Source organism: Alternaria dauci, chromosome 4, assembly GCF_042100115.1.
Source record: "Alternaria dauci strain A2016 chromosome 4, whole genome shotgun sequence".
NCBI lineage: Eukaryota > Fungi > Ascomycota > Dothideomycetes > Pleosporales > Pleosporaceae > Alternaria > Alternaria dauci.
This window is the reverse complement of record NC_091275.1, coordinates 1,965,496-1,991,714: the sequence shown is the minus strand read 5'-3', so window position 1 is coordinate 1,991,714 and position 26,219 is coordinate 1,965,496. Positions and strand designations below refer to the sequence as shown.

Genomic DNA, 26,219 nt, shown 5'->3' with positions numbered 1-26,219 from the left:
GTCTTCCCTGCCTGAGGTGGAGTGTCTGCATCACTCCTGATTCGACTCAGCTGGCCAACACCCAAGCGGGTATGTGGGCTGCCTCCCTACTCGGTTCGACGTGCTCACGGACGCAAAAGCTGAGGATTTGCGATGCGAACGGTCTCTGGCCCGCCATCATGGACCACCTCGTGGACTGAATCGCGGTGTAAAGTATTGGCCAATGATAGGCGAGGTGGCGCAGGGCAGTCATCCCCAAGCCTCCCTATTTACGCATGAACTTCCGGTCGGTCGTTGCAGGGGACCAAGTGCCTCCGTCACGCCCCCCGTGCAGGGGGTCGCACGACATGCCTGCAGCCATGCATCGGAGCTGCTTGGTCTTCCCTGTAAACGGGATGCCTGCAGTTGTCCGGTCTTGTAGCGGAAGCCCAGATGTGACAAAAGCCAGGGCATGTCCTGCAGCTGCTCTTGAGTCCTGCAAAGAAGCGTGCTGTATATGAAAAGACACATGCCAACGGGCCGGCGCATCGCATTCTCCAATTCTGCACAGTTCATCCCCGACAGGTCCGTGTTGGACGGCTCGAATCGCGTCTGGCACAATACTCCGGCTAACGCACTTTGCCGGTACCTGGTGCCTCTAACCTAAAGGTCCACCCAGCCCGCGAGCTCTTCAACGATCCTCCGTGTGCGCTCTCTAGATGCTGAAACGTGCTTGAGGCGATCCAAAAGCGAGCCCTGCTCCAGCCCCGGCCCTTCCATGTCGAACGGGTTTGAACTTTCTTTGTCTGGACGCCGCCGTCTTCACACACCCCACCGTCAACCCAAGGACAGCCTACACACGAACCTCTACCAGCTCGGACTGTTGGGCGACAAACACGACAAACAAGACAGGAAAGCAAAGAAGACTGTCGAGTTCAGTCCAGTCGTGGGCTCCAGCGATAGTACTGCTCTCCCTGCTACCATTGTGACCTGTCTTGGAGCTCAGGCCGCTCATGTCTTTCCTAGGACTCCGTCCCCATTCGCGCAGTAGTCATTCGACGAAGCCCTTCACCTCGCACACTCAACGATCCGACGCGACTCTCAGTTCACAAATCCCTCCTCGCTCCGGCAGAGGCATGGCAGGAGTAATGGATATCGAGCGAAGCCGGACGAGACGAGAGCGGACCTTTATTGGCAGCGAGTGCTGTGTGTGCGAGGAGAACCTGGAATACACATTGCGGGGTGAACGGATACTGCAGCTCTCGTGCGGTCATGTTTCCCATGAAGCATGCTTCTACGAGTACATTCGCGAGTTCGAGTCGCAGCATTGCCCCACGTGCGATGCCACACTGGGCCTCGACACCAGCAGAGGTGGAAACGTTCTCGATCTTGGTAGGCAGCCCTCCGAGACAGCGCTGGCTAGCCATGCTGATGTGCGCGCAGAGAAACTGTCAACCATTGTGCGGTCAGTCCAACACGAGCCGCCACCATCGCAAGCAGCTGAGAGCCACCGGAGCGCGGCCAACACACCAACACCCTGGGACAACCAAACCGTGGCGTCAGACCGCCAGCACGACGACCACATGACGACTGGGCGTTCTCGCAATGGAAGCAACGCGTCGTCGGCACGCTATCCGCCCACCACCCACACACGCCAACGAGACAGCAGCCACAGCCGTGACCGTGGTTCCGATAGGGGCGCGTCGCTATCCAGGGCGCATGGACGCAGTGACTCTGGAGCCACGGGACTTGCTTCTTCCAACGACTATGCCCCGACCCACGACGGCCGGCGGCACGACTATGACGTGCAGTCCATGGAGACGAGCCTCAGCAGCCCGCGTGGCCTCCTCAAGAGCCCAATCCCGCCGCCCATAGTAACTGTCCGGAGTGAATTTCCCACTCTTAGCCGGTCGCGGCAGCAACAGAGCCTGACGTGTCTGATTACCGTCGAGGTGGTCGAGGGCAAGTGGCGTCCGAACCTGGATGACATGCCGCGTGCATCGCCGCTCCCTCCACTTGCAAGCGTCGCGGAGAGCGACTACGAGCGCAGCAAATCGCCCGCCACGAGCCGGCCTACCGAAGCACAGTATGAGCCGGCTGAGGTTCTGGACGAGATCACCGAAGACCTCCACGCCCGTGTCGACAATTGGCACGGCCTTGACTTTTCGCGCTTCGGGAAGCTGCGACTACACGGCCACATCCGCGTCGGCAAGGACCGACAGTCATGGCAGGAGCTCGAGTGCTACCTCTTCTCCGAGATGCTGATCTGCGTCAAAGAAAAAAAGGTTGCGGCCCAACCGCAGTGGGAGGGTGCAGCCCCGGTCAAGAAGACAAAGTGCACGCTCAAGGGCTCCATCCTCATCAAGAAGCACCTCAACCAGGTCGAGCACTCGCCGGAGAACTCGATCCTGACCCTCAGCCTCTCGGTGGCCGAGCTGCCCGCATTCCACCTGCAATTCCAGGATCGCGGCCAATTGGAACTATGGCGGCGCGCACTCATGGACATTCGTTTGGACTTCCCCACCAGCAGCCGCATGGCAGAGTACGACCAGGACAACTCCGGAGCCGAGGACGACGACTACCGTAGGCCCAAGCGCGTCTCATCAATCAACTCGTCCTACGGCGCCGCCAGGTCGACCATGACAGCACCCACCGAATACAGCGCCTCGCGTGGCGGCATGCCAGAGCCCCGTCTGTCTGCTTCAATACACGTGCCTGTCGACATTGTCGTTGTCATCCCAGTTTCGTCATCGATGCAGGGCTTGAAGATCAACTTGCTCCGCGACGCATTACGTTTCCTCGTTTACAACCTGGGTGAGCGCGATCGTATGGGCCTTGTCACCTTCGGTTCTAGCGGAGGCGGTGTTCCCATCGTTGGCATGACTGGCAAGGCTTGGAGAGACTGGCCCAAAGTGCTTGACTCCATACGCCCTGTAGGACAGAAGAGCCTGCGTGCCGACGTCGTCGACGGAGCCAACGTGGCCATGGATTTGCTCATGCAGCGCAAGTCCAGCAACCCCCTCTCCAGTATCTTACTTATCAGCGACTCGTCCACTTCAGACACCGAGAGCGTCGACTTTGTTATCTCCCGCGCCGAGGCTGCCAAGTGAGTACTCTGATACTATCAGACACATGATCACCACTAACGCTCATCTAGGGTCTCTATTCACTCATTTGGTCTTGGACTTACACACAAACCGGACACCATGATTGAACTTTCTACGCGAACCAAGGCTTCGTACACATACGTCAAAGACTGGATGATGCTTCGTGAGTGTGCAGCGGGGTGCCTTGGTTCCCTCCAAAGTACCTCGCATCAAAACGTAAAGTTGAAGTTGCGACTACCAGAAGGCTCTCCTGCCAAGTTTGTCAAGATCAGTGGCGCGCTACACATCACCAAACGAGCTACCGGACGTGATGCTGAAGCGGCATTGGGTGATCTGCGTTTTGGCGACAAGCGAGACATCCTAGTTCAACTGGCTATCGCGCCGGATACTGGCTCTCCAGAACAGCTTCCTCAGGACCCCTGGGAGTCGATTGTGTCTGGCCTGGAGGCTCTTGGTGGACCACTCGATCAGGACGAGTCACGCACGCTCAGCGTCGAAGAAGTACCTCTGATCCAGGCAGACCTTACGTACGGCGATATTCTAAGAGAAGGATCCCTTTCACACCTGCCACGGCCATCATTACTGGCCATTACTCTGCTACCTTCTGGGCCAAAGAAGAGCCCAACAGGAAGACCACCAACACCTCCTATCCCACCACATCCTCATGTAGTACAGCGACGCATGGAGCTGCTCACATCAGACATGCTTACCCGCGCATTGACGCTTGTTTCCCGCGGCCAACACGAACGCGCCCACCACCTCCTCAAGGAAACACGCAGTATCCTGAAAGGACTTGGAAAGGGGGGTCTGCCACCACTGCCACCTCCAGGCCACCGACGCAATGAACCATCGAGTGCAGCAGGCAGCACCGGGTCAGCGTCACCAACTACTCATAGCGCCAGTGGCGACTTGCGTGCACGAACACCCTCTCCCCACGCAGACAGCCCCTTCACTCCTGCAGCAGGCATTGACGTCAGAACCATGTACGCCCTTGATGCAGAACTCGAGTCCAGTCTCGAATGGATCAATCACCCTGCCGTCTTCGGCAGAGATTCGCGCAAGGCGGTGCTACAGGCAATAGGTGTTATCTCCTCACAGCGTGCGTACACATTCAGATCTCCATCTGAATCTCTTTGGGCAGAGCGCATTGCAGGTGTCAAGCGCCTGTCTGAACGGGCGCGCGAGTGGCGCGAAACCGGCGACCAGGAAGCATTGATGGAGGAGAACTGATTTTGCACACGACCCTTCGAAGTCTTCGCGTTTGCTTGCATATACCCTGTACCATACCGCATCATTCTTTGGTATTATCTTTCCTTGCTTCTCTTCACGGCCACACTGTTTTTCGGCGACATCGCCACAAGGGCCGCTTTTGGGCTCCTCCTACTTTGGGCGGCTTCTTCACTTTACACATCTTCTTGGGTTTATGATACCAAAACGGTCCACACTTTCTTGTGTTACGCGGATTCCCCTGGGCTTGCAAAAGTAGGGACTGGGGCGTCGTCATCATTGTCATCATCATCACATCTATGCTTTAGAGGATACCACTGCTACTTAGCGATTGATTAGCTACATGCACTTAGATGCACGAATATCGTACCCTTGCTATACTGCTGCATCTTCTGCGCTACTCCAACAAGCCGGCGCGTTCACGCATGTTCAATAGCTCCACTCGGAAACAAGCATCCGGATTTGCGCTTGCCTCGAACCCGATACTCGTCATGTGCGTCTGTCGAAAAGCGGACTATTGTAAATCTCCACTCGCACTTAGTTAACGCTGTCTTGGAACTCCACTACGGTGAATTCCGCTGGAGGATGCCATGAGTGCGAGGCAAGGCCGGCAGAGCTACCACTTCGGTATGTTCGGCGCATTACCCCTCACCTTAACGGTGCACCATTATACGTCTATAAGTCTGCCACTATATTTTTATACACGCTTAGTTCATCTTAGGATGCAAGGGGTTCTATCGTCGATCTGTGCACATGTGTATACATACCTAATGCAATCGCGAGAGCAATTTTGGTTCACACAACTCCGAGTACGCGGACCGGGGCGTGACTGGCAATGCTAGCTGCCTATGTTTCAGGTGACCAACAGTACGTGAAACCCCCCTCCCTCTCCCCCCACCAACTGTTCCCCTATGCATCGGACATAACTGGTTTTGTGTCACTCGGGGTGAGAGTAGTATGGATACATAATCAAAAGTAATATCGAGGCGCAGTTCGCCCAGCGCTGAGGGCCGGCAACTACATACTGCCTGCAGCAAAGCACCTTGACCACGCGCGTTTCGTTTATTGCGCCCTGGATTGTGAACAGGTACATACAGATCCTCAAGACACTGCACAAAGCGAAGGCTTCCAACATTGTACCTGACATGTAATGGCTTCTGCCAGCATATGCTTGTCGCATCTGTCATCCGTTGCAGGGGCCTGTTGACGTCAAACGTGGAAACAAGTCCAGTACCAACAAGCAACCCCACGGTCTGGACGTCCCACTTATCCCCTTGGAAAAAAGACCCATCGCATACTCCTCCCCACACGGCACATGTTGAATGAAGCAAACAGCAAGGCGGAACTGCCGGAATAACCAGGATGCGAAACGTTTTCATCCCGTCTCCTTCCCAACAGCCATCAACCACAGAATGAGTTGGTTAGTCCTGATCAGAATGCCACGCGATGCGAGGACTGTCGCACATGTGTCAATATATCAAGTCTTACTCTGAAACTGAATCGCCAAACGTTCGCTCAAGCAGCGGCCCACGGGTCATGGAAGTACGCAGGAACGGGTCGCAGCTGGAGGAAGGGGGGGTGGCATAGGCGAATGCAGTGGAGACATCTGGCTACATACTGCATGTCGCTCCAGATACAGATCAGATGCACTCGAAGCAGGATAGGCCCAGCCCACGCCTCGCTCTTCCTATCTTGTTCCGCTGCCAGGCTACATGGAGCACCCACGGCGCACATCAGGTCGAGAAGCCAGAAAAGCAAATATCAGTACCAAGTCCGTGGATCCAGATCTGAACCCGACAAGCCAATGAACCCTCATCCCCGATGATAATACGTATCAATGTCAAACGGTAATCACCCCCCAGCGTCGCCCGTCAATCCATGTTTGATCGCTCGTCACGTCGCACACGGGGATCACACAGTCTCGACCTCGCAGCGATCGCGGCGGCGGCCCTTGGGTGACTCGTCAAACTTTCCCCCCTGTTCACCACTGCCCAACTTTTGCAAGCCCTTCGCATCTTGACGCACGTCCGTTAGTCGAGACCCTAGTACAATGATGTTGGTGGACGGTGGACCGAAGGCATTTCCTCTGCGAGGCGAGCGGGCGGGATTTCGGTTCGATCCTCAGCCACCTGTTGTCGACAGGGGGGGGTTTCTCCTACCTTACACAACGGCTATTCCAGTGTAATTACGCCAACCACCTTCTACATGCGCTGGAAAGTTCCATCTCTTTGACATGGATGTTAGGCGAGTTTCAAAGTCCAAAGGTGTGTCGACGGTTGGGCTTTGCATTTTCCGGCGCCAGCCATGCAGGGAAAAGAAAATGTTGGCTACGTAGGGGTATCGTGGCGGACTCATCGATCCCCGTTCCTTGTTTGACTATAACTGTTCGTAGCTGATCATGCAGATTTGCCATGTCATTGCCGAGATGATTACTTTTGCTCTGTACACCCGTCCGAAAACCAACAGTTTTTTTACGCTTTCTTTCTTCACGATCGTACACCGAAGCGCATCACCGCTGCCGATCAGGCTTGCCACGCTATTGCGGGTTGCATGCAGCGGGCGTCAGGCTAGATCTATGGTTCTCCCGCGGGTCCTGCGTCGTGATAATGCCGTCCAAAAGCAACATTTCGAACCTGCGGTCCAAATTTACGAGTGTGGCATGACAGCCGTTTTGCCGTGGGCTAAGGTCAAGTGCCAGCTGTGGAGAGGGGCAGCCTTCCGCGATCCGCGCAAAAAGCAAACTTTGAGATCTTGGTTGAGCGGGGCAAGGCCGGAATCCGCATCGGTATGCGTCATAGCCGGTGATAAAAAGCATCGCATTGTGTGTGTGTACGAACTCAATATCTCCACTTCCTACCACACCGATATGCATAGATGTACACGTTCGGCGAGGAGTGCGTATAAAAGAAAGCAATCTGATATCTGCGCATCATGCTCCGTCTGTATCCAGAATAGACTCACATACCAGCCGTGGGTGGCTGGAGATGTTTGTTCGTGGTGGGTGTGACACAACCTTGCCTTCCGCCTCGCCATCAGATGTGACTATCCTCATCCGTCTACTCTTTGTTTATTCTTACATTGTCTATGCCGCTCAAAGTGGATATGTTGAGATGCTATAATCGGATTGTGAAATCGGACTCAGTTGGTATCATGATACCCCTCATCACCTTACATATTATGCTGTCACAGACTTTGCATGCTCGTTTTTTTTTAATGCCGTGCCATGGTGCTGTATATGATGCATAAGTAGGTACAGTCTAACCTCAAAGTTACAGCACTTGTCTCTAGTAAGGTAGAGTTGGGAATAGGCTTTGTAGGCCCCATCGAGACTTATCATGATATCACAGAGAACATGGTGATCCCGCGGACATTTGAATATGATGATCAAACTTCACTTGTGAAATCTGATATCATGTGTTCAACTTGCTCTGATTTAGGACAGTGTAGACCATCAACGACTGCCGTAGCTATCTCTACTTGCCATACTTCTTCACAAATGCAATAACATTCTCGTTGACCTCCTTCGGATTCGACGCGCTCAAAAAGTGCTGTCCACCCTCAATGACCTTCAACTGAGCATCAGGCGAGTTAACAAAGAGCTTGATTTCCTCTTTGGCATTTGCGACCGAGTAAACGACATCACTAGTTCCCTGTGTCGATTGTCAGTTCAAACCTCTGTCAAAAAGAGGCCACTGTTGTAATTCACTTACATGCAACCATAATACCGGACAAACCACATCACTCAATCTCATGTGCAAACCATCACGGTCCCTCAGATTGATCGCACACATCCTAATCCTCCTCCTCCCGTCGTCCCCTTGGTAGTTCTTCTTAATCTCATCAATCCAAAACTTTCGGACATCTTCCGGACACTCCTCTTTTCCAAAGCCCACGTCGATGAGGAAGTCGCAGAAATCGGTACTAGGAGTAAATTCGGGTGTGGGCTTGTTGGATGTGGTACCAAATTCGCCAGTGATGCGCTCGGCGAGGGGCTCAACAGAGTGCCAGCAGCCTAGGTCACGGGAGCGGGGTGACTCGTAGTCTAGAGAAGTTCCTAGAGGAACGATGCCGAGTATCTTTGATTTTTCCGTTAGTTCTTCTCGTGGAAGCAATGGGGGTGCTGGGCTAATAAGGCACGTGGTTTTACTCTCTCGAAATGCCATGACAAAACACCAGACAACATACCTTCTCAGGCGCCAAAAGCGCCATCCTCACCGTCACCCATCCTCCCTGGCTCGTCCCCAGGACAAAAGCCTTTTCAATGCCCAATTTCTCCATGACCTGTAAATTCATGATCGCCGTATCCCAGTACGTCCAGTTTTCACTCTTGGCGCGTGTTTGTCCATGGCCTAGTAGCTCGATGGAGACCAGATTCATTACGGAAGTGAGCGCCTCGTTCTTGTAAGCATCGCGGTACAGCTCCGAGGATGTGATGAAGGAGTTGATCAGGATCAGGGTTGGCTTGGAGGAATCCACGGGACCGGATGTTTGGTAAGCGGCTGTTATGCCGCCCAGATGGGACACATCGACTGTTTGGGTATTTGGCATGGCTGCTAGATGATCCGTTTACTGCTCTTAGAGTTGCGAGGTGCGGTAGAGATACTTGGTACGTTGAATTCGCTGGGCATGGGAGGGTTGTGTGTTGTCTCTCTGTAACCACGTCAGATGTCGATCGTATTTGTGGAGAAGAGTGGGCCTAGGCTAGGCTAAAAGAGCGGCACGCTTACAACCGGGAGCCTCCCTGTCGTCAGTATGGTAGGCATGTCAAAGAAGAGGAAGTTATGAGATATAATTGCTTGGTCGGCGCGAAACCGCAAGGCCAACGTCAACGAAATCTAGAGTTATCTTGCATAATACAGATGGCGAAAATATTACACACCCAACATTGAACTCGCGAAAAGAATTTCAAATTATTTGCATTCAGTGAAACCTTATGTTGCTACACGTGTCTCTCATCTAGTTCTCGAGGACATACCTGTACCTGGCCTTTCCAGCCTCCATATCCACAATTGCAGCGTTGGCCTCTTTCATTGGCCTCTTCTGGATCCATGGCTTGATCTTCTTCTCAGCTGCTAGCTCCAACATCTCCTTGATCTCCCACGGAGCACCAATTCCAGAGCCTCCAACCTTGAGTCCACCGGAGAGAAGAGTAAAGGCGTTGATAGGAGGAAGCTCGCCGCCGTCAGGGGCACCGACCTGGATGAAGGTTCCATGGGTCTTGAGCAAGCCGAGATAGCCGTCTAGTGGCATCTTAGCACTGGAAACTGTGCAGATAATAAGGTCAAGCGTTTGAGCGTTGTGCTTCTGCCAGTCCTTGTCTTCGTCGGTGGAGACGTAGAGGTCAGCGCCCAGCTTGAGAACATCGTCGCGCTTCTCAGCCTTGCGGCTAATGCCAACGACCTTGTCTGCGCCGAGTGCTTTGGCGAAAAGGACACCGAAGTGACCTAGGCCACCTACACCAACGATTCCGACGGTCTTGCCAGGGCCGCAGCCGTATCGCTTGAGGGGAGAGTAGACTGTAATTCCACCGCAGAGCATAGGCGCGGCGTCCGCACTATCCAGGCCATCCGGGATGTTCAAGACGAAGTGGCCGTTTGTGCGGTTGTGTGTAGCGTATCCACCGTAGCTCTTGCCCTCGTCACGCGGATAGATGGAGCCGTATGTGTTTATTGTCTCGCGATGGCAGTGGTTCTCGATGCCGTTTGAGCAGTCGGGGCAGTCAGGCTGGAGGCATGAGCGTGCTTGCGCGCCAACGCCGACACGGTCGCCCTCCTTGACGTGCTTGACATTCTTGCCGACCTTTACGGCTTTGCCGATGATCTCGTGGCCGACGACGCAGGCTAGCAGAAGTTAGTATGGCAGAGCTGTGACAAGAAGGAAAAGAAGAAACGTACGGTAGGGTGTTGGTCCCCAGCCACTGCTCAGCGTGTGCAAGTCTGATCCGCAGATACCGCAGTGAGAGATCTCAATGTCGACATCATCCTCAGTCCACTTCTTTGGTTCAAATTGACCCCACTCCATCTTTCCCTGGACGCTCTCCTTGTCCTTGCCAAGCCATCCTTCGAATTTGGTGTCTGTAGCCATTGTGTTGGTGTGTGGTGGTGGTTGTGTGTTGGGTGTTTACGCAGGTGTTGATATTGAGCGGAAGGTGGCGGGATGAATAGATGCCCTTGCCATGCCAGTGAACAAGCACTTATATATGAGCAAAGCCCGTTAACTCCGCCAACATCTCAACATGACGTTCATTACAAGCTTCGTCCGTCTAGAAGAGCGTCAGCGCCATCTCCGCAGATAAATTACGGAGCCGAGCTGCTTTGGTAGAGCCCGTCGCCACGCCTCTCACGCCCATTGGCTACTACTATCCTTGGTGGGTCACCAGAGATGTCTTCGCGTAGCTTGTACCGTGGCGTGAGGGCCGGTTCTGTCCATTGATGCTGTACGTCATTAGCAGAAAAATTATCTCCCACTTAGATAGCGGGAGCAGACTATTCTCCCATTGGTTGCGTGCCTTGCGCTAGCGCAGCGGCCGATGGATATCGGTCACCGCCAAAGATTATCGGAAGGACCGACTGATGCAGACGGCTGACATTGCTGTAGGGGTTGGTCTGGTGATATCGGGATTAAACATGGAGAAGTGCAACTCAGGTCCACCGTGTCATGTCTAGTGGGTACGGACGAACGCGGAATGGGTGTGGGGTCACCACAGAGTGCAATTTTGCAGAAGCTGTGCAACAACATGATGAGTGCGGTGAGTATTTTGTTTTCATGTATCATGTGTTACCTGAAGCGTTGGAACTTCTCTTCTTCTGCCATTCTCTTGTTGACACGCTCAATCGTTTCAGCGTCGTAGACTTCTTCGAGGCTCTTTTGGCCTTTCAACACTTCGTTCTCATGCTTTGTCGCCTCTTCCTTGGTCATAAGAACCAGATCCTTCATTTGGAGGGTACTGCTCTTCTGGCCGGGTGTGCTCTGATCCATGAAGCTCTGGGTTGGCTTGCGCCATCGTGTCAAGGCTAGGCGTGTCGACAGTCCGCTGATGATGCTTCGGCCGTTGAATACTTCTTCTACCAGATAGCCCACATCGTCTTGTGTGATGGGGATCTTGAGGCCCAGTGGATCCTCGTTGAAGGTTGCTCGAGCTAGCCGTTCTTCTGCACCTTGAAGAGCACCCAGGATTCCGTCATACATTTTGTCGCGAGACTTTGACGGCAGGTATTCGTGAGGGTAACCGGCGATGGAAAGAATGACGTGATTCGCAACAGCGAGACCAAAGATGGCTGGCATGGTACCTAGAACGGGCAAGATTCGTACGCGGAAGTCTGCGAGAACACCTAGCTCCCCAACGTTGCCTTTGGCAAATTCCTCTTCCGAAAGAGGCTGGAGCTCAGCCTTTCCAGGCCCGGGTCTCTCAGTAGAGTAGACGACAGGTATGCCATCCTTGACGCCCTTTAAGCGCAACTTTCTTCTTGTCGACTTTGACAACGGGTCGTCTGTGCTTCCGGAGATGTCGCCAATGAAGATTCTTGTAGGGTCAGACTTGCACCCTGCGCCCATGGAAGATATGACCTTGATGTTGTTCATGTAACAGTATGCCAGAAGTGCAACCTTGCTGTCGATGTTGTCAATGGCGTCGATGACGAAATCCGGCTGCTGGCCATTCAGAGGTCCTAACTGTGCTGCCGCTGTCTGCTCGCCGAATAGTTCGTTACGACATTCAAAGTGCGTCCAGGGAGTAATCTGCTCAAGTCGTTTCCGGAGACAGTGCACCTTGGGCGTTCCAACGTCTGCCAAAGTAGCCACCGCGTGGCGATTGAGGGAAGACAGAGTGACCTGGTCAAAATCGATGAGCCTTAGTTTTGAGCATCCTGAGCGAGCGAGCGCGGCTGTGGCATGTGATCCGACGCCTCCGCATCCGACGACAATTACAAAAGCGCTCCTTAACTTGGCGATGCCAGGGTCTGTGAGGAAGACTCTGTTTCTCGCCAGTTGTTCAAGGATGAGGTCTGCCACGCTAGTCAGATTTGGCTGCCAGTGCTGTGTGAGAGAGAAGCAATACCGTCGTCATAGTCGCCTTTTCTTGCTCTTGCGGCTAATGCCATACTGCGCTCATCCTCCTCACTCGGAGCAAAGACATTCGAAGCAGCGCCATATTCGGTCAGCTGGGTTCTGTCAGCAAGTTCTCGGGTGGAACCTTTGCGATTAAGAAGTATGCAATCGACGGGAAACCTAGGTACTCACTCTGGATGCGCGGTGATCGTCACTGAGATCTGGAATCGATGCTTTCAGATCCGCGACCCTTGTCATGCGTCGAGCTTTCTGGAAGCCGAGAATTGCGCTTCCAACGACGAGGCCTGAAACGGCAGCCGTTGTAACAAGCTGAGCATTGTGGGACTCGGTGGCTCGCGATATCCAGGAAGGCATGGTGGCGGTGGTGTGGTGGTAGCACACTTTATGGGACAATGCTCCCACTCTAAACCCACACAATCATCTATGTACCGCAGAAGAGGGGAAAACGAAGGGGAAGGGCCAAATTTTAGGATTTCGCAAAACTGCTAGACTTGATGACTTGTCAGTGATGTCGAATATCCATGCAGGTGCGGCTGTCAAGGCTAGCGTGCTTCTGGTAAGCGCCAAAGCCTCGTGGTGGGAAAATGCAGATGACCACGGGGGAGCAGGCGGCAGCGAACCATACGAAAGACGGCCAGACGCGTCCGAGACATTCCTCACGCGCCGCAGCGGACGCCGGACCCGTGAGAGTGCTCAGTAGCTCATAAGAGGCCCTGACCCACGTTCCTGCCGCCCCAACTCTATCGCGCCATGTCTAAACTCACCCTGGGCTTGATTGCTGCTGGCAGTGCAGCCGCAGGAGCAGCAGCCACTGCCGCCCTCTACGCGACCAAGAAGGACAGCCTTGCGCCCACACCGTCCATCACCACAACTACCACGACTGTCACTGCGCCTGGGCGGCCAGCACCTGCGCCCTCGGTCCCCGCCATCCCCTCACCCGCTGCTGCTGCTGCCACTGCCGCAGCCCGGAGAGCCGTCGTAGACCCCAACGGCCTCTTCCAATATGGCTTCCCCGGCCCAGTCAACGATCTCCGCCCGGCCGCCTCGCTCACATCGTCGTACGACCGAAGAACACGGAACCCGGCGTGGGTCGCCGAGCACATTACGCCCGAGTCGCTGGCAAGCAGCAATGCCGACCGCAAGCACAGCGTCTTCGTCGAAGACATTACAATCCCGGACATGTTCCGCGCAAAGCTCAAGGACTACTTCCGCTCAGGCTACGACAGAGGACACCAAGTCCCGGCTGCCGATGCCAAGTGGAGTCAAGAAGCCATGGACGATACCTTTGCGCTGAGCAACATGTGCCCACAAGTCGGCGACGGCTTCAACCGCGACTACTGGGCGCATTTCGAAGACTTCTGCCGCAGGCTCACACACTCATACCCCTCGGTCCGCATCGTGACCGGTCCGCTGTACCTGCCCAAGCGCGAAGCCGACGGCAAATGGCGCGTGTCCTACGAAGTCATCGGCAACCCGCCCAATGTCGCTGTACCCACACACTTCTACAAAGTCATCTTCGCCGAGGACGGCAAGCTGGGCGGCAAGGTTGCCCTGGGCGCTTTTGTGCTGCCCAATGCCAGGATCGACAACCACAAGCCATTGACCGACTTTGAAGTGCCCATCGAGGCGGTGGAGAGGGCGAGCGGACTCGAGTTTGCGACCAAGCTGACACCAGAGAGGAGGAAGAGGCTGTGCCAGGAAGTCAATTGCAGTGTTATTGTGAAGGAGTATGCGCAGCGACAGAAGACGTTTGCTCAGAAGTAAGCGTTGAGACCATGGACTTTATGACATGGCAATATACCAATTCCATCTTGATGCAGCCTCTTCTTGCTGGTGGTACAGTGTATATAGTACATTTTTCATCATACTCGTACATGACTCTTTTGTATCGTGGATATCCTGCGGAGGCGCCGCTTCCAGTCCTTCCCCTCTGACGTCAGGCAAGCATTTACGCATTCTGCACCGCACCACCTTGTTCCCGCTGTATCCTGCCGACGTATTGCTTGCTGACTGTGTTCCATGCGCTCATGTACTTTTCCATGCATGCGCTCATGCAGCTTTCCTCGCCTCTCGAGAGGGAGGCACCAGGCTTGGGGATGCAGCGCTCGAAGCAGTGCTCATTGAGTTTCTGTGGGTGCATTAGAATAGCTTCTACTGGATTTCCAGTGCAATCCAAGGGACGACGTACCTCGACCAGCATGCGCGCATTCTGCATAGCAGCTTCCTGCTGTACCTGGCGCATAACCGCTGTCTTGGGGTCGCTGGGGGAAGAAGACATGCCGCCGAAAGAGTCCATCTTTTCAGTTTTATGCGTGTGTCGTTATAGCCGTGTCTCGGGGTGTGTTATGGCGGATTCGGCCGTCGTGGGTGGCTTCGTCTTGAAAAGTTGTCGACGTCAAGAGCGGCTCTCTCGCTAGCGTACCGGGTAGTCGCTGCAACCCCCAAGACCCCTGCATTACACGCGGAGGTGATAGAGTGGCCTTTCCGACCCTCAAGATTCCCTCGCAGCACTCCAGCACGTCCAAGTCGCCCGACCCGCGCCATTCTCCTCTTCGACCAGCCCTCGTCCCCCACGAGGCTTTTATTCTTCTTCCCCAAATTACTGAAGCCCAGTCTTCTTACCATTCTTTCTTGCGCGCCACTACTCGCTTGGTAGCTCGCGCATAGCTGCTCTTGGACTGCGGAGGATCAAGTGCGACCATGCTACTCGCAAGGCCATGGACGAGCCTGTGCTTGCTCGCGGGGAGTTGGACGGGCGCTTGGGCGCGGCAAGGGGGGTTGAGCGAGGATCCTGACATCAAGGCCATCTCGGTGGGTTGCTGCCATCTGAGATCATGGGGGGTTCAATACTAACAAGCGCATAGCTACGCACACACAGCCTCGAGCCTGTAAGTCGCATATCCTGCGCAAAGACACCTGACAAAATAGACCATGTCTAACACACACACAGCCATACCTCGATTCCGACATGCAAAGCCGTTGGTGGGATTTTGGCGGAGACACTATTATTCGGACTGATAAGTACATTCGACTTGCTTCGGACAAGCCCTCGCGCGATGGCTGGCTGTTCTCGAGAGTGCCTCTTACGGCCACAAACTGGGAGGTGCGTTACACTCCACACTGTCCAATCTCCAGAGGCTCACGCGAGTAGATCACTTTCGAGTTCAAGATCCACGGTCAAGGCAACCTCTATGGCGACGGCTTTGCCATGTGGCTCACCAAGCAGCGCGCCCAGCCAGGAAACGTCTTTGGCCACACAGACAAGTTCGAGGGGCTCGGCCTCTTCTTCGATACATACAAGAACAACCGTCCCGGTACCGTATTTCCGTACATCATGGCTATGAACGGTGATGGAAACACGCCATACGACAAGGACAACGACGGCAAGGCCAACGAGGTTGCTGGCTGCTCGGTACGTATCAGTCGCATCGTCTGGCTGGCTGAATACTGACATGACTAGGCCCGTGGAATCCGCAATGCCCAGGTCGCGACCAAAGCCCGTCTCACGTACTTCCAAGAACAATTTCTCCGTCTCGAGCTCCAATACAAATCAGAAGGCGAATGGACGCAGTGCTTCGAAATTACAAGCTTCAAGGTCCCGCCCGTCGCCTACCTGGGCTTCTCGGCTGAAACTGGTGAACTCTCCGACAACCACGACATCATCTCCGTCAAATCACAAAATCTCTACAAGAAGATCCCAAGCGCCGGTTCGTCCTCAGGAAGCTCCGGCGCCAAGACTGCTTCGTCCATGAGTCGGGAAAAGGGCAGCAGCGGTGGAAGCTGGACCTGGTTCCTCTTCAAGTTTGTGCTGTTCGGTCTGGCCCTGACTGGTGCTTACGTTGGCTTCACCATTTACAGGACGAAGCAAAGAGATCGTTTCTAGGGGAATACCTCGTACCTGCGGTTCAAGGGCAAGAAGAAGCTTGTTTGGAGAAGTCCACCAATGTTTCAGATGGATGGGTGTGTCGAAATTGGGGATGAGAATGACTGGACGGCACTGTGTAGGGTTGAATGATGGGGTTCAGCTGGAGAAAAGATGGCCTGAGAAGGCCACGCATTGTTTTTATTTCACCTAGCGCTTTCGCTACTAAACACCTAGCATATATCAAACCGAAAACACTTCAGCATGGCTTGATCGAGATCAAAATGATGTCTCCGCAAACGTTAACAGATCATTGCATAGGATCTTGCAAAGGCTGCCGATAACGCGGAGTTGGGTTGAGGGTTATTCTGGCATCCGATTTAGGGGCTTGGCTACATGGAGGATGAAAGCGGCCTTGATGTCGAATGCGCTGTTTCCGTGAGAGAAAACAAAAAGCTACACATGGCATTGCTTCATGATTGAAAGCATCGTCGGCCCTATGCGCAATTCAGTGATGGAGAGTCCTCCCCAGATTCACGAGAGGCAAAGTGGGAAGCGTCAACAGCGACGTATGACAGTATATAAACGATTTAGAAGTGCAGACGGCTTTTATGGGGCTATGGAGACGCCAAGAGTCAGCTTCCCAATCGAGTAGGTTCGAGTTTGGGCGTGGATAACAGGGAGATGCCGGCCCAGCTTATGTTATTAGCTTACCACTAGCGTGGCCCGTGATTGCGCGCCGCATCTTCGAGACTGCGCGTCGGCAACTTTCTCTCGTCACCCACAACCCGAGCAGCGAGTAAGTACACTTTGATCGCTCAGACCACCCTCGCGCAAGAAGCAAAACAACCGGGCTACAGCTAACACCCTCTAGATCCCAGTGAACGACAAACCTTCGTCACAAGGCGATGCCGGGGACTAATCATCCCCAGCGTCTCACTGCATGACAAACAAGAACGGAAAGCGGAGGGAGTGCGCCATCATACTAGATGCAGCCACAGCGCCCCAGTCTATCATTGCACAGCGATGGCCACGGGCGGTTTCGCAAAGCTACTGGGTTCACCTTCACGAGACTACGGCCCCAACCTTTCCCACCGCGCATTGAGGAAGAAGCAAAAGAGTTGAAGCGCCGTGCTACCTCGCCTAACAAGCTTGGAGGACGATGTTCGCTTGTGACGTCTAACTATGTAGTTTTCAATCTGAGCGCCTTTGTCCTTTGGGGCATCGCCGGTCGTGGGGATGCGTGGTCTTTGTCGTTGGGTGTCTGTGGGTCGGAGTGTTGGTGCTTGTGTTAGGTGGGTCGTTTTCTTCACAAAGTCCTGTTGTTACAGACGGGCGCGAAAGAGGTCCAGTGATGATGTCCCTGTGGGGGCATTAAAGCCAAAGTCGAGTTGAGGAGCCCGATCGTTGCCTGTTGAGAGGTCGAGAGACTGATTGATGGGGAATGGACGAGGTTCCTTCTGAGGACAGCAGGAGAGCTAATCTGAGGACCATTAATGTATTGCATATTGCTTTTGGAATATCCACGCTTTTTCTGTGCCCATGCTGACCTGTCTCAAGATTTCACATGAAGGTTGGTGTATTGTAAGTTGTGCACGGATGTATCCCAAAGGTTGTGATGATCCTTGTCTCATAACGACCTCTCCCACATCGCACTACTCATAGACGTAGCAGAACGGCCCTGCAACCGTACTGACCAAGTCCTTGATCTTACACACCTTGCCATCCACATTCAACACCTCCAAATCCACGTTGTCCTCTAGACTCTGCGCCCTTCCACCACCCATCATCGATGTACCGCCCGCAATGACTTGCTGCCTGTTTGCAAAGTCCTGGCTCTGCCAAATAGACCATACGCGGTCTACCATGGAGTGGTGGAGGTAAAAGTATGGGTCTGCCACACAGCATCAGTCAACAATAACGCGACAGAAGTAAAGGACGATACGTACCACCAGGTGATGTATAAAAATCACTACCCGGATCACCAGCAACGGTGAAGTGTCCCGCGCCGTGGGGGCCACTCGCAGATTGCATGGTATCCTGGAACGATGCAATGGTTTTGCTGTTGTTGATCAACCCGACTATCTTGTCCGTTGTCGCGTACAGCTGCGTAAGGTAATTGCTGATATCGCGCTTGACACAGCGGGGGTTATATCCATATCCGTCTGATCGTGGATTCCGTGGAGGCGCTGGACTATCCATTGCTGCGACCGGTCTAGTCAAAGTCAGCTCAAGTACGCATACAACACTGGTAAAACCACTGCGTTATCTGCATACCACACCAATCAGGAAGACGAAAAAGATAAACCATACCCAAGATTAACCATCAGTCCTTTGAACGGCCCACTGGCAATACACCCACCCCCGTTTCCCGCTGGCTTCAATCCATTACTACCGTGCTGGACCTTCTCTCCTTGACCACTCATGCTCGTCTCACTCCCATCGAAAATCGGACTCGTCTCTGGACTGGCTGCCCAGCGTCCCCAGTCCCAGTATGGCTGTGTGCCATTGTATCCGCACTCGACTCTCAACGCATTCTCGTATGCAAACGTATAGTATCTATGCCAGGATAAGAAGTTGCCCGTGCTATGGATAGACAGTGTGTTTTTCATGTGGATGGCTACAAAGTCGTCAAAGCGCGTCTTGGCACCGGGATATTGGGTGGAAGAGAGTTTGGAGGGCGCTTTGGTTATGCATTGGACAGCAGCGATGTAGGCGCGTTTTTCCGAAGCAGTAATGTCGCCCCTGGTATAATTGTGTCAGCTGACTATCTCCGGCGGGGGTTGGGATTTTTATAGGGCATACCATTCTCGGCGTACGCGGAGTTTGTCTTTGGTACATGTGGTTGATTTGGCAATGGCGATGTCGATGGCTGCGCGGCCTTTGGTTTGGAGATCGTTCTGTGGAGGTGAAGATACAACGTCAGTGTGTGTGTCTCACATGCGTTTCGTACAGTCGTCACTTACCACTGCGTCTGCGACGCAGAATACCTGGAGTAACGAGAGGGAGACGAAGAGCGCGAATAGCGCCCGGAGATTGAAGCCTGCCATCACTGACCTGTGTTTTGTACATTGCAGACGAAGCTCAACTTATAGACCAAATCCTAGGCCATAGGCGCCAAGGTGCAGACAACATGTTACTCGCGTCTTTCCAGCCGTGGTTTACAAGGTAGTATGCATATCAGAGACGAATGGACTACTGTTAGATGAGACTTTGATTGAGTTGTTGAGAGCTTCTAGGTATGAAACCCTTGCATATTGGGTGATGAAGGAATGCGTGGTTAGAGTCGGCAGATGCATGTCAGATGCAGAAGTCCATGTTCTAAGATCTGTAACGTGCAAATATACTAGGGTGAGAGATATTGTGTCACTGTGTTTGATCCCAGGATCAGCATTTTGAATGTGAGCAAAGTGTTTCGCACAAAGGTCATTAGGTCTGACTACCGATACACCAAGCAAATGCAGTTGAGATTAAAACATATTCCAGAACCCATGTCGGCCTTTTGAATGCTGAATTCAAAACTCGAGGAGAGTAAATCGACCAAGTCTCGTGAGTAGGTCGACGGATTTGACGTGGTATCTAGGTAGTTGATCCACCGACTGTGCCGCTCTATCGCTAAGACGGCATCCTTCGTCCACGCCGTCTAAACGAGACATCTGTTACGAGCCAAGAATGAGGCTAATATGAACAGCTATGCAGTTTGGTGGTGATTTTGCATATCTTACGCATTGTTCAAACGCTTGCAGGGTCCACAGATCCATGAATGACTGCTTTCCTTGTATCGATCGGCGGACCGCTTCCACCGATCTACATACAGCTACTGTGTGCCATCTTCTTCTCTCAATCTATTAAGCAATGCATTAGCGACACTCAAAGTACTCAAAAGTAGAACGGAGATGCCCGCTGAGCGACGTCGAAGGGTCATCCCAGAAATCCCTTAGGTACACAGCATGACCCCGGATCTGCAAATGCATGCAAGAAAGATGCAAGGCGTCGGCAGCTCGTTAAGACGAGAGCACAGTCATTTAGCCGGTAACAAGTCCCTCTTGCCGGAGCTTTCCAACCGATGGGGTAGAACACTATAAGATGCAGTGAACACGAGGTCTATATTTGACCGGGGTTGACTTTGAGGGTCTCCTCAATCTCGGTCATCGGAATCGGAGGTACTTTGTTTGGCTGTCTCGAGGTGAGTAAAATTTGTGCTCTGTGGAAACTCCTCTTTGCAAGACATCCTGGTCGCCTTCACGCTGATCCATTTTCAAAACAACCGTCTAGACTACTTCTCAATCGCGGGGTGTACCTATACACATCTGAACTGCCTTGTTGTAGTAAGGTCCTCTAGAGCCAAGACACAAAGCACCTGCTGATGCGGCGCCTCGATTGTTAATCAAGCATCCTCCAATAGTCGTTGATTATCCGGACACTACAAAGCTTTTGACGTGGTTATCGGCGGCGGATATCGGTAGTAAGTGCCACACCTTCGATTCGGCGTCCCAAAGGTATGATTCGGCGTATAAGCTCCGATGGACACTGATGAATATCCCTTTCCTATCTTGCTTGGAATGGCTTACAATCTTTGCTTTATGTCTGGTTTTCCGCTCGTTCTCTGGGTGTCTTCATCTCTGTACCATGTGACCAAGTAGCTCGGCTGGACGCTCGAGCATCGGCGCCTCTGACACACCATTATCGTACGGCATCTCGCACCTAGTTGGGGTATCGTAGTCGTGGTGTCGTGATTCAGCTCGTACTCGCTCAGTGGCCGAGACTGAGCATAAGCTATGCTCTCATGGGGCAGGTCTTATAATGGTTGTAATCATGGTGCGCCAGTACCGACGGCCGGGTCTTACTGTCATGTTGTGATTGAAGCGCACGCTGTGATGTTTCGATCGTTGACGCATGCTTTTCTAAGATCAGAAGCAAAAAACATACCTTGATGTAACGATTGGCAAGGTAGTAGAAATGCCAAAGTTATACAAGGCGGGCCGAAAAGGGGACGCGAACACAACGACAAAAGACAGAAAGCAGGTCGAAGCCGAACGATCAGATTCGCTATTCACATATCCAACACATACACTCCATCTATTTGATGGCATCCAGAACATTTCTCTCCACACCACTGACCGCCTCCCTCACACTTGGCGCGAAGTGCTTCCTCAGAATCTCACCTTCCCAAACAGTCCCCGCAAAAGGATTGCTGCCCTCAATCTCAGGTTTCAGCGCGTCAAACACTCCGTCGCCTCGCCTCTCCTCTGTGTTCCACAGTGGTGCTACTTTCTTGCCATGCGTCTTGGTCACACGGTTCAATAGGCCGAGCATAGCGGTACATGATTTCTCAGGGAGATGCATGGAAATGGACATGAGTTGTTTCGCAAAAGCCGCCACGCGAAGGGGCGGGACGGCGCGAATCGATGTGGCGGGTAGGAGGACAGAGGATAGAGAGCGGATGAGTAGGACAATGGTGGTTTGCACGTTGATTTTTGCGGTGTCGGCGTGAGATTCTACGGCGTTGGGTTCGGGTAGATGGAGGGACTTGGAGCTGAGTTCGATATCTGGGTTCAAGGCAACGGGGTGCAGTGTGCGATAGAGATGGGTGATGAAGTAGCTGAGGTCCAATTTTAAGGCTGATGCTGTTTTTGCTCCGTCTTGGCCTTCAAGGAGCGCAAAGGCGGTGATGACACAGAGGAGAGATTCGCGGGTGAGGTTGCGCTCGGGTGCATCGTTGTCGTCTTCCTCATCTGAGGCGTCTTCATCTTCTTCAACTGCGGCAGCAGCTGTAAGTTCGGCCGTCGCAATAATGTCCCTCAGAGCTTCCAGGATATCTCCAAAGAAATCTTGGTTGATCAGATGGGCATATCGCGCCAGACCCTCCAACACAGCACCCATCAGTTTCGGGGAACGAGCTTTCAGGATTCGGAAGTATGCCACAAACACCATCTTAAGCGTCTCGGCCTGCATCCGGTCGCGCTCCTCGTGACTGACAGCTGCGTCGGCCTCCTTGAACTCTTTCTCGATCGCCTTTTTCTCTTTCAGCTCTTTTCGTAGCCTCTTGGTCCTGAACTCGCGCTTCTGCTTCATCTTCTTGCCGTTGACCATGGGTTCTTCTGCCTTGTCGACGGAGTGATACGAAGCCTTCTGCCCAAACTCGGACAGCAGTCGCAGATGCAAGAACGTATTCAACACACTTTCGTCGAAGTGGTAATTCCGACTCTTCATCATCTTCGTCAACATGGTAACAGCTTCCAGCGCAGCGTTGCCATCTTCGTCGTTCTCAAAGAGTGTTTCCATGGCCTCTCTGCATCGTACAAAGTCGGCATCTACCTTCCTGGTGCTAAGCTTGCCGACAAGAATCTTGATAAGCTCGCTGCGGAAGTTGAAGTGCGGTACGGAATTCAAGAGATTGCATGCGCAGCTAACAGCAACCGATGCCAGACTCGCCATGTGCTGCTTGTCCGACCCACTGTTCTTTGCCAGTCTCGCCAAGTACTTCACATGTGTCTCGTAGCTTGATACCAGCTTCTGTTCGAATTGCCGTAGCTTCTTGACTTCCTTGGAGATCTTCTCTTGCATCTTCTCTTCCGATAGCGGCCGTATCCTGTACCCGGGGATGATATCCTTGAAAATGGAGACCTGTGTCGCCAACGCCAGTTTCCTGACGTTGAAGTTCTCAGATTCCGCCAGTGCTTGTAGTGTCTTCAGCGCACCGATATGCTCCTCGGGATCTTCGTTGATCAGACTCGCTATGCGCGCTAGTTCTTCTTTCGCCTCCAGTATCATTTGCCGCGCTGGTATCTTCGGCTTCTGTTCCTCCACCTCTTCTGCTTCAGAGGCCTCGACTGCCTCATCCTCGCTCCCAGACCCGAGGAAGCTGTCCGACTCTTCCTCTTTGATATCCTGCGCATTGGGTGGCGCTGCTACCCATCCCTCTGTTGTCCTGACGGGCAGTTTCTTGTTCTCCTTCTGCTTCTTCAGTTTGCGCGGTCGCGTTTCGTAGTCTTGTTCGAGATCCCACTTCGCAGCATTCTTCAGGAACTTGGCCTTGTGGTCTTGGCTCGCGCCATTCGTGCGCTCGCCGTCTTCGGGTGGTGAGAGCCTTCTTCGCTTCGCGACGGGTACGCTTCTCGACATAGTGAAAATACTCGTGGGACGATATGGGCGATAAGAATCCGTGTTGGTGGAATGCTAGACAGAATTGCTGAAATTTTGGCCGAGGCCGCGGCGGAGACTAGCCGCATCCGCTCCACATTTTTTTGGCTGCAGATGTCGACTTTGCGAACTTGCGCCCAGCTTCAACCCCAACTCTAAACTTCCTCACACGTATACACAATGAGGCCCCTCACAGAACCAGAGACCAAGACTCTCTTCGAGAAGCTTGCGACATACTGTGGAAAAGGCATATCGAACCTCATCGCCGACCCCACGGGCGGCAACGACCGCAATGTCTTCCGCGTCCAGGTACAACCTACTTCCAACTCCTCAAGCCCTTCCCCATTAATGTGCACATGCTGACCGTTAAACCAAGGGCTCACGCGTCTACTATGTCCGCGAATCCCTCGCCAACCTCGCCACATCTGTCGCGCGCGACAACCTCCTCTCCCTCGGAATCTGCCTGGGTAAATTCACCAAGACGGGCAAATTCCGCCTGCACATCACAGCGCTGAGCGTAATCGCCCCGCACGCACGATACAAGGTGTGGGTCAAGCAGAACGGCGAGATGCCGTTTTTGTACGGCGGCAACGTGCTCAAGGCGCATGTGGGTCGGTGGAGTGAGGACTGCCCTGAGCACCAAGGTGTAGTTGTGTTGAGCATGAACGACACGCCGTTGGTAAGATGAAGCGACACGAACGGGAGGGGAGAGCCAGGCTAACATGTCGTTGTAGGGCTTTGGTGTGAGTGCACGATCGACGGCCGAGGCAAGGAAGTTGGACCCTACAGGTATTGTCACGTTCAGACAAGCGGATATTGGGGAGTACCTAAGAGAGGAGGATACATTGTTCACGACTTGAGCAATGAGGGGGCTTGTGCGACAACATTCCTGCTCTATAAAAAGAGCTTGTTCCTTCCAACGAAGAAAATCAGAGAGCAAAGTCAGCGCGGATCGCCTACACATCTTGCCTCAGTACCGCGCACTTCCGATGCGCAAAAAATGATGAGAGGCATAACGGGGGCTGTGTACTGCATAGAAGACTCGAGACGAACAAATGAGATACCCAATCACCTTCACTGTCATATCTCGTTTCGTGTTAAAGCTTGCGAGACGAATACTAATGCCAACAGCATCAAAGCATGGTGGGACCAAAGTGTTTATGAGCTGCTTCCATTGTCTTTCCAACTCGGACTTGCTCTTGCTTGTCCTGTTGAGTCTAGTGTACATGTAATCTTTTGCAGCCGATTGCTCGGCAAGGGTATCAATCTTTGATCCTGGAGTCGCAGTCTGTTGATGCACAGTCTACCGCCAAACCTGTCAAGCGCCATCACGAACTCAACCGAGTTTCTCAAGAAGCTTCCTCCTCCTGCGCTCTACCAGCTCGTTGTTCACCTCCTCGAGTGTCGGGACGCGCCATCGTATGCCGTCGCCCGCATCTCCTGGCAACTCCATCCACTCCTTGTGCGTCTTGCTTGGCTTGTCATCCAGATCGTCGCCGAGCGTCATGAAGTTGTCCCAAGCCTCTCTCTCTTTGGCCTTTTCGTATGCTAGCAGCGTGCCATCCTCTTCGTCTAGGTTGTAGCCATAGTAGCCTGCATCCACCTTCTGCCTCAGCTCGCTCCTCTTTTCGCGCCCCTTATCCATGTCGTCTTCCGGCCTGCTCTGCCTCTCGAACAGCTCCTTGACACCCGGCAAGTCTTTTGCTCGTCCAAAATATCTATACCCCTTTCCGCCTCCTGGCACCTCCCGCCCTTCCTCATCCAGCACTCGTCCGCCTCTCATGTAGTTTGGCCCACCCAGGCCCCTTATCTGACTCTCCCACATGTGCTTCTCTCTCATGAGCTTGTTGATCTCATCGTTGAGGTCGCGGATCTGGTAGTCTGAAAGCGCTTCGTCCTGGATCTTTGTGACTTTGCGCGAAATCTCCTTGAGCACTTGGCCGCGCCATTTCTCGCAAACGGGAATCGAGTTGACCGAGGTTATGAGCTTGGGTCTGCGGGTGCGCGATATGTCGATGATTCCAGCTTCGGCGGCTTGCGCAGCGCGAAAGCGGAAGAGCATCGAGTGCGCCTTTTCGGAATTACGCGCCATGATTGCGGTTCTGGCTCAGTTTTACTTTGCGATTGTTGTAGGGTTGCGGCAGCGAGGATTTTGCCTCGACGTGGCGGTGGGTTTAGGTCAGGAGCTGGATGGCAAGCTGCGTCGCGCTCTGGCCTTGCGGTGGTGATTTGTATTACGGGTCGGATGCGAAAGTCTATTAAAGGTATACAGAAAGCTGCCCGCAGATGCAGAAGTGAAGGTTCGACGGAAAACGAGATGCGCGATTCGTGGTCGATGTTGTGGTCGAGGAAAGATTCAAAATGACAGGCGCGTTTGGCTGGAGCGAAAGTTTGGTGTTTTAGTGACGCACGCGGCAGATCTTGGCGTTATTGGAGCCAGCAAGGAACGCCTTCCCATGTGCATGAACTTCATGCGAGCATGTCCACTTCGACTCGCTATGCCATTCGACACACACACACACACACACACACACACATCACTGCCATAGTACGTTGATCTTGCTTTGGTATGTCCCGTTATGGGAGTTGTGATGCTCTATGAAGTGATGAGCAAGTGCAACATCTATGAATAGCCATACTCATTTCGGCTTGCTTCTTCCTTCATGTTCGGCTGTTTTACATGCAGGCTTTCTTTGCACGAAGAAATTATATCATGGTCAGGGGAACACTACCTGCAATTTGGATCTTTCTTGATTCATCTTCTATCAATCTGACTACAGGCCGTCAACACTATCTTCTAAACCCAAGCAAAAACATTATGCGACGCCACCATACTAAGGATGTGACTGAAACAA

The 26,219-nt window shown here is 53.2% G+C and overlaps 11 protein-coding genes across 11 annotated transcripts; 4 read left to right on the top strand and 7 right to left on the bottom strand.

Moving 5' to 3' along the window:
• The first annotated feature begins 417 nt into the window (after window positions 1-417).
• ACET3X_005209 (uncharacterized protein) lies at window positions 418-4,660 on the top strand. The gene is made up of 4 exons (XM_069451389.1): window positions 418-920; window positions 985-1,350; window positions 1,402-3,064; window positions 3,116-4,660. Exons 1-4 carry the CDS (start codon window positions 737-739, stop codon window positions 4,293-4,295), a joined length of 3,393 nt encoding a protein of 1,130 aa, XP_069307253.1. The 5' UTR covers window positions 418-736; the 3' UTR covers window positions 4,296-4,660.
• A 3,105-nt stretch (window positions 4,661-7,765) lies between these two features.
• Window positions 7,766-8,840, bottom strand: ACET3X_005208 (uncharacterized protein; the record flags this gene model as incomplete). Its single annotated transcript, XM_069451388.1, has 3 exons — window positions 7,766-7,942; window positions 8,003-8,368; window positions 8,478-8,840. 3 exons carry the CDS (start codon window positions 8,838-8,840, stop codon window positions 7,766-7,768), a joined length of 906 nt encoding a protein of 301 aa, XP_069307252.1.
• A 408-nt stretch (window positions 8,841-9,248) lies between these two features.
• ACET3X_005207 (uncharacterized protein) lies at window positions 9,249-10,376 on the bottom strand (the record flags this gene model as incomplete). Its single annotated transcript, XM_069451387.1, has 2 exons — window positions 9,249-10,132; window positions 10,187-10,376. The coding sequence occupies 2 exons, from the start codon at window positions 10,374-10,376 to the stop codon at window positions 9,249-9,251; spliced, it is 1,074 nt and encodes a 357-aa protein (XP_069307251.1).
• Window positions 10,377-11,069: 693 nt separating this feature from the next.
• On the bottom strand, window positions 11,070-12,713 carry ACET3X_005206 (uncharacterized protein; the record flags this gene model as incomplete). Its single annotated transcript, XM_069451386.1, has 3 exons — window positions 11,070-12,295; window positions 12,349-12,451; window positions 12,531-12,713. The coding sequence occupies 3 exons, from the start codon at window positions 12,711-12,713 to the stop codon at window positions 11,070-11,072; spliced, it is 1,512 nt and encodes a 503-aa protein (XP_069307250.1).
• Window positions 12,714-13,109: 396 nt separating this feature from the next.
• On the top strand, window positions 13,110-14,123 carry ACET3X_005205 (uncharacterized protein; the record flags this gene model as incomplete). Its single annotated transcript, XM_069451385.1, has 1 exon — window positions 13,110-14,123. One exon carries the CDS (start codon window positions 13,110-13,112, stop codon window positions 14,121-14,123), a length of 1,014 nt encoding a protein of 337 aa, XP_069307249.1.
• Window positions 14,124-14,307: 184 nt separating this feature from the next.
• On the bottom strand, window positions 14,308-14,655 carry ACET3X_005204 (uncharacterized protein; the record flags this gene model as incomplete). The annotated part of the gene is made up of 2 exons (XM_069451384.1): window positions 14,308-14,487; window positions 14,548-14,655. 2 exons carry the CDS (start codon window positions 14,653-14,655, stop codon window positions 14,308-14,310), a joined length of 288 nt encoding a protein of 95 aa, XP_069307248.1.
• Window positions 14,656-14,874: 219 nt separating this feature from the next.
• ACET3X_005203 (uncharacterized protein) lies at window positions 14,875-16,479 on the top strand. Its single transcript, XM_069451382.1, has 5 exons — window positions 14,875-15,170; window positions 15,224-15,247; window positions 15,310-15,462; window positions 15,511-15,771; window positions 15,820-16,479. Exons 1-5 carry the CDS (start codon window positions 15,060-15,062, stop codon window positions 16,240-16,242), a joined length of 972 nt encoding a protein of 323 aa, XP_069307247.1. The 5' UTR covers window positions 14,875-15,059; the 3' UTR covers window positions 16,243-16,479.
• Window positions 16,480-17,876: 1,397 nt separating this feature from the next.
• Window positions 17,877-19,271, bottom strand: ACET3X_005202 (uncharacterized protein; the record flags this gene model as incomplete). Its single annotated transcript, XM_069451381.1, has 5 exons — window positions 17,877-18,115; window positions 18,171-18,436; window positions 18,535-18,966; window positions 19,027-19,121; window positions 19,188-19,271. The coding sequence occupies 5 exons, from the start codon at window positions 19,269-19,271 to the stop codon at window positions 17,877-17,879; spliced, it is 1,116 nt and encodes a 371-aa protein (XP_069307246.1).
• Window positions 19,272-21,300: 2,029 nt separating this feature from the next.
• ACET3X_005201 (uncharacterized protein) lies at window positions 21,301-23,346 on the bottom strand (the record flags this gene model as incomplete). Its single annotated transcript, XM_069451380.1, has 1 exon — window positions 21,301-23,346. The coding sequence occupies one exon, from the start codon at window positions 23,344-23,346 to the stop codon at window positions 21,301-21,303; it is 2,046 nt and encodes a 681-aa protein (XP_069307245.1).
• A 178-nt stretch (window positions 23,347-23,524) lies between these two features.
• Window positions 23,525-24,410, top strand: ACET3X_005200 (uncharacterized protein). Its single transcript, XM_069451379.1, has 3 exons — window positions 23,525-23,673; window positions 23,741-24,043; window positions 24,099-24,410. The coding sequence occupies exons 1-3, from the start codon at window positions 23,545-23,547 to the stop codon at window positions 24,222-24,224; spliced, it is 558 nt and encodes a 185-aa protein (XP_069307244.1). The 5' UTR covers window positions 23,525-23,544; the 3' UTR covers window positions 24,225-24,410.
• A 290-nt stretch (window positions 24,411-24,700) lies between these two features.
• Window positions 24,701-25,456, bottom strand: ACET3X_005199 (uncharacterized protein; the record flags this gene model as incomplete). Its single annotated transcript, XM_069451378.1, has 1 exon — window positions 24,701-25,456. One exon carries the CDS (start codon window positions 25,454-25,456, stop codon window positions 24,701-24,703), a length of 756 nt encoding a protein of 251 aa, XP_069307243.1.
• Between the last annotated feature and the right edge of the window lie 763 nt (window positions 25,457-26,219).

Coding starts and splice junctions, on each gene's coding strand:
- ACET3X_005209 (XM_069451389.1), top strand. CDS start 737: ATGTCGAACGGGTTTGAACTTTCTTTGTCTGGACGCCGCCGTCTTCAC. Junction 1,351..1,401: donor TGGAAACGTTCTCGATCTTG/GTAGGCAGCCCT, acceptor ATGTGCGCGCAG/AGAAACTGTCAACCATTGTG. Junction 3,065..3,115: donor TCCCGCGCCGAGGCTGCCAA/GTGAGTACTCTG, acceptor ACGCTCATCTAG/GGTCTCTATTCACTCATTTG.
- ACET3X_005203 (XM_069451382.1), top strand. CDS start 15,060: ATGCTACTCGCAAGGCCATGGACGAGCCTGTGCTTGCTCGCGGGGAGT. Junction 15,171..15,223: donor CTGACATCAAGGCCATCTCG/GTGGGTTGCTGC, acceptor ACAAGCGCATAG/CTACGCACACACAGCCTCGA. Junction 15,463..15,510: donor TTACGGCCACAAACTGGGAG/GTGCGTTACACT, acceptor TCACGCGAGTAG/ATCACTTTCGAGTTCAAGAT.
- ACET3X_005200 (XM_069451379.1), top strand. CDS start 23,545: ATGAGGCCCCTCACAGAACCAGAGACCAAGACTCTCTTCGAGAAGCTT. Junction 23,674..23,740: donor GCAATGTCTTCCGCGTCCAG/GTACAACCTACT, acceptor CGTTAAACCAAG/GGCTCACGCGTCTACTATGT. Junction 24,044..24,098: donor GCATGAACGACACGCCGTTG/GTAAGATGAAGC, acceptor ATGTCGTTGTAG/GGCTTTGGTGTGAGTGCACG.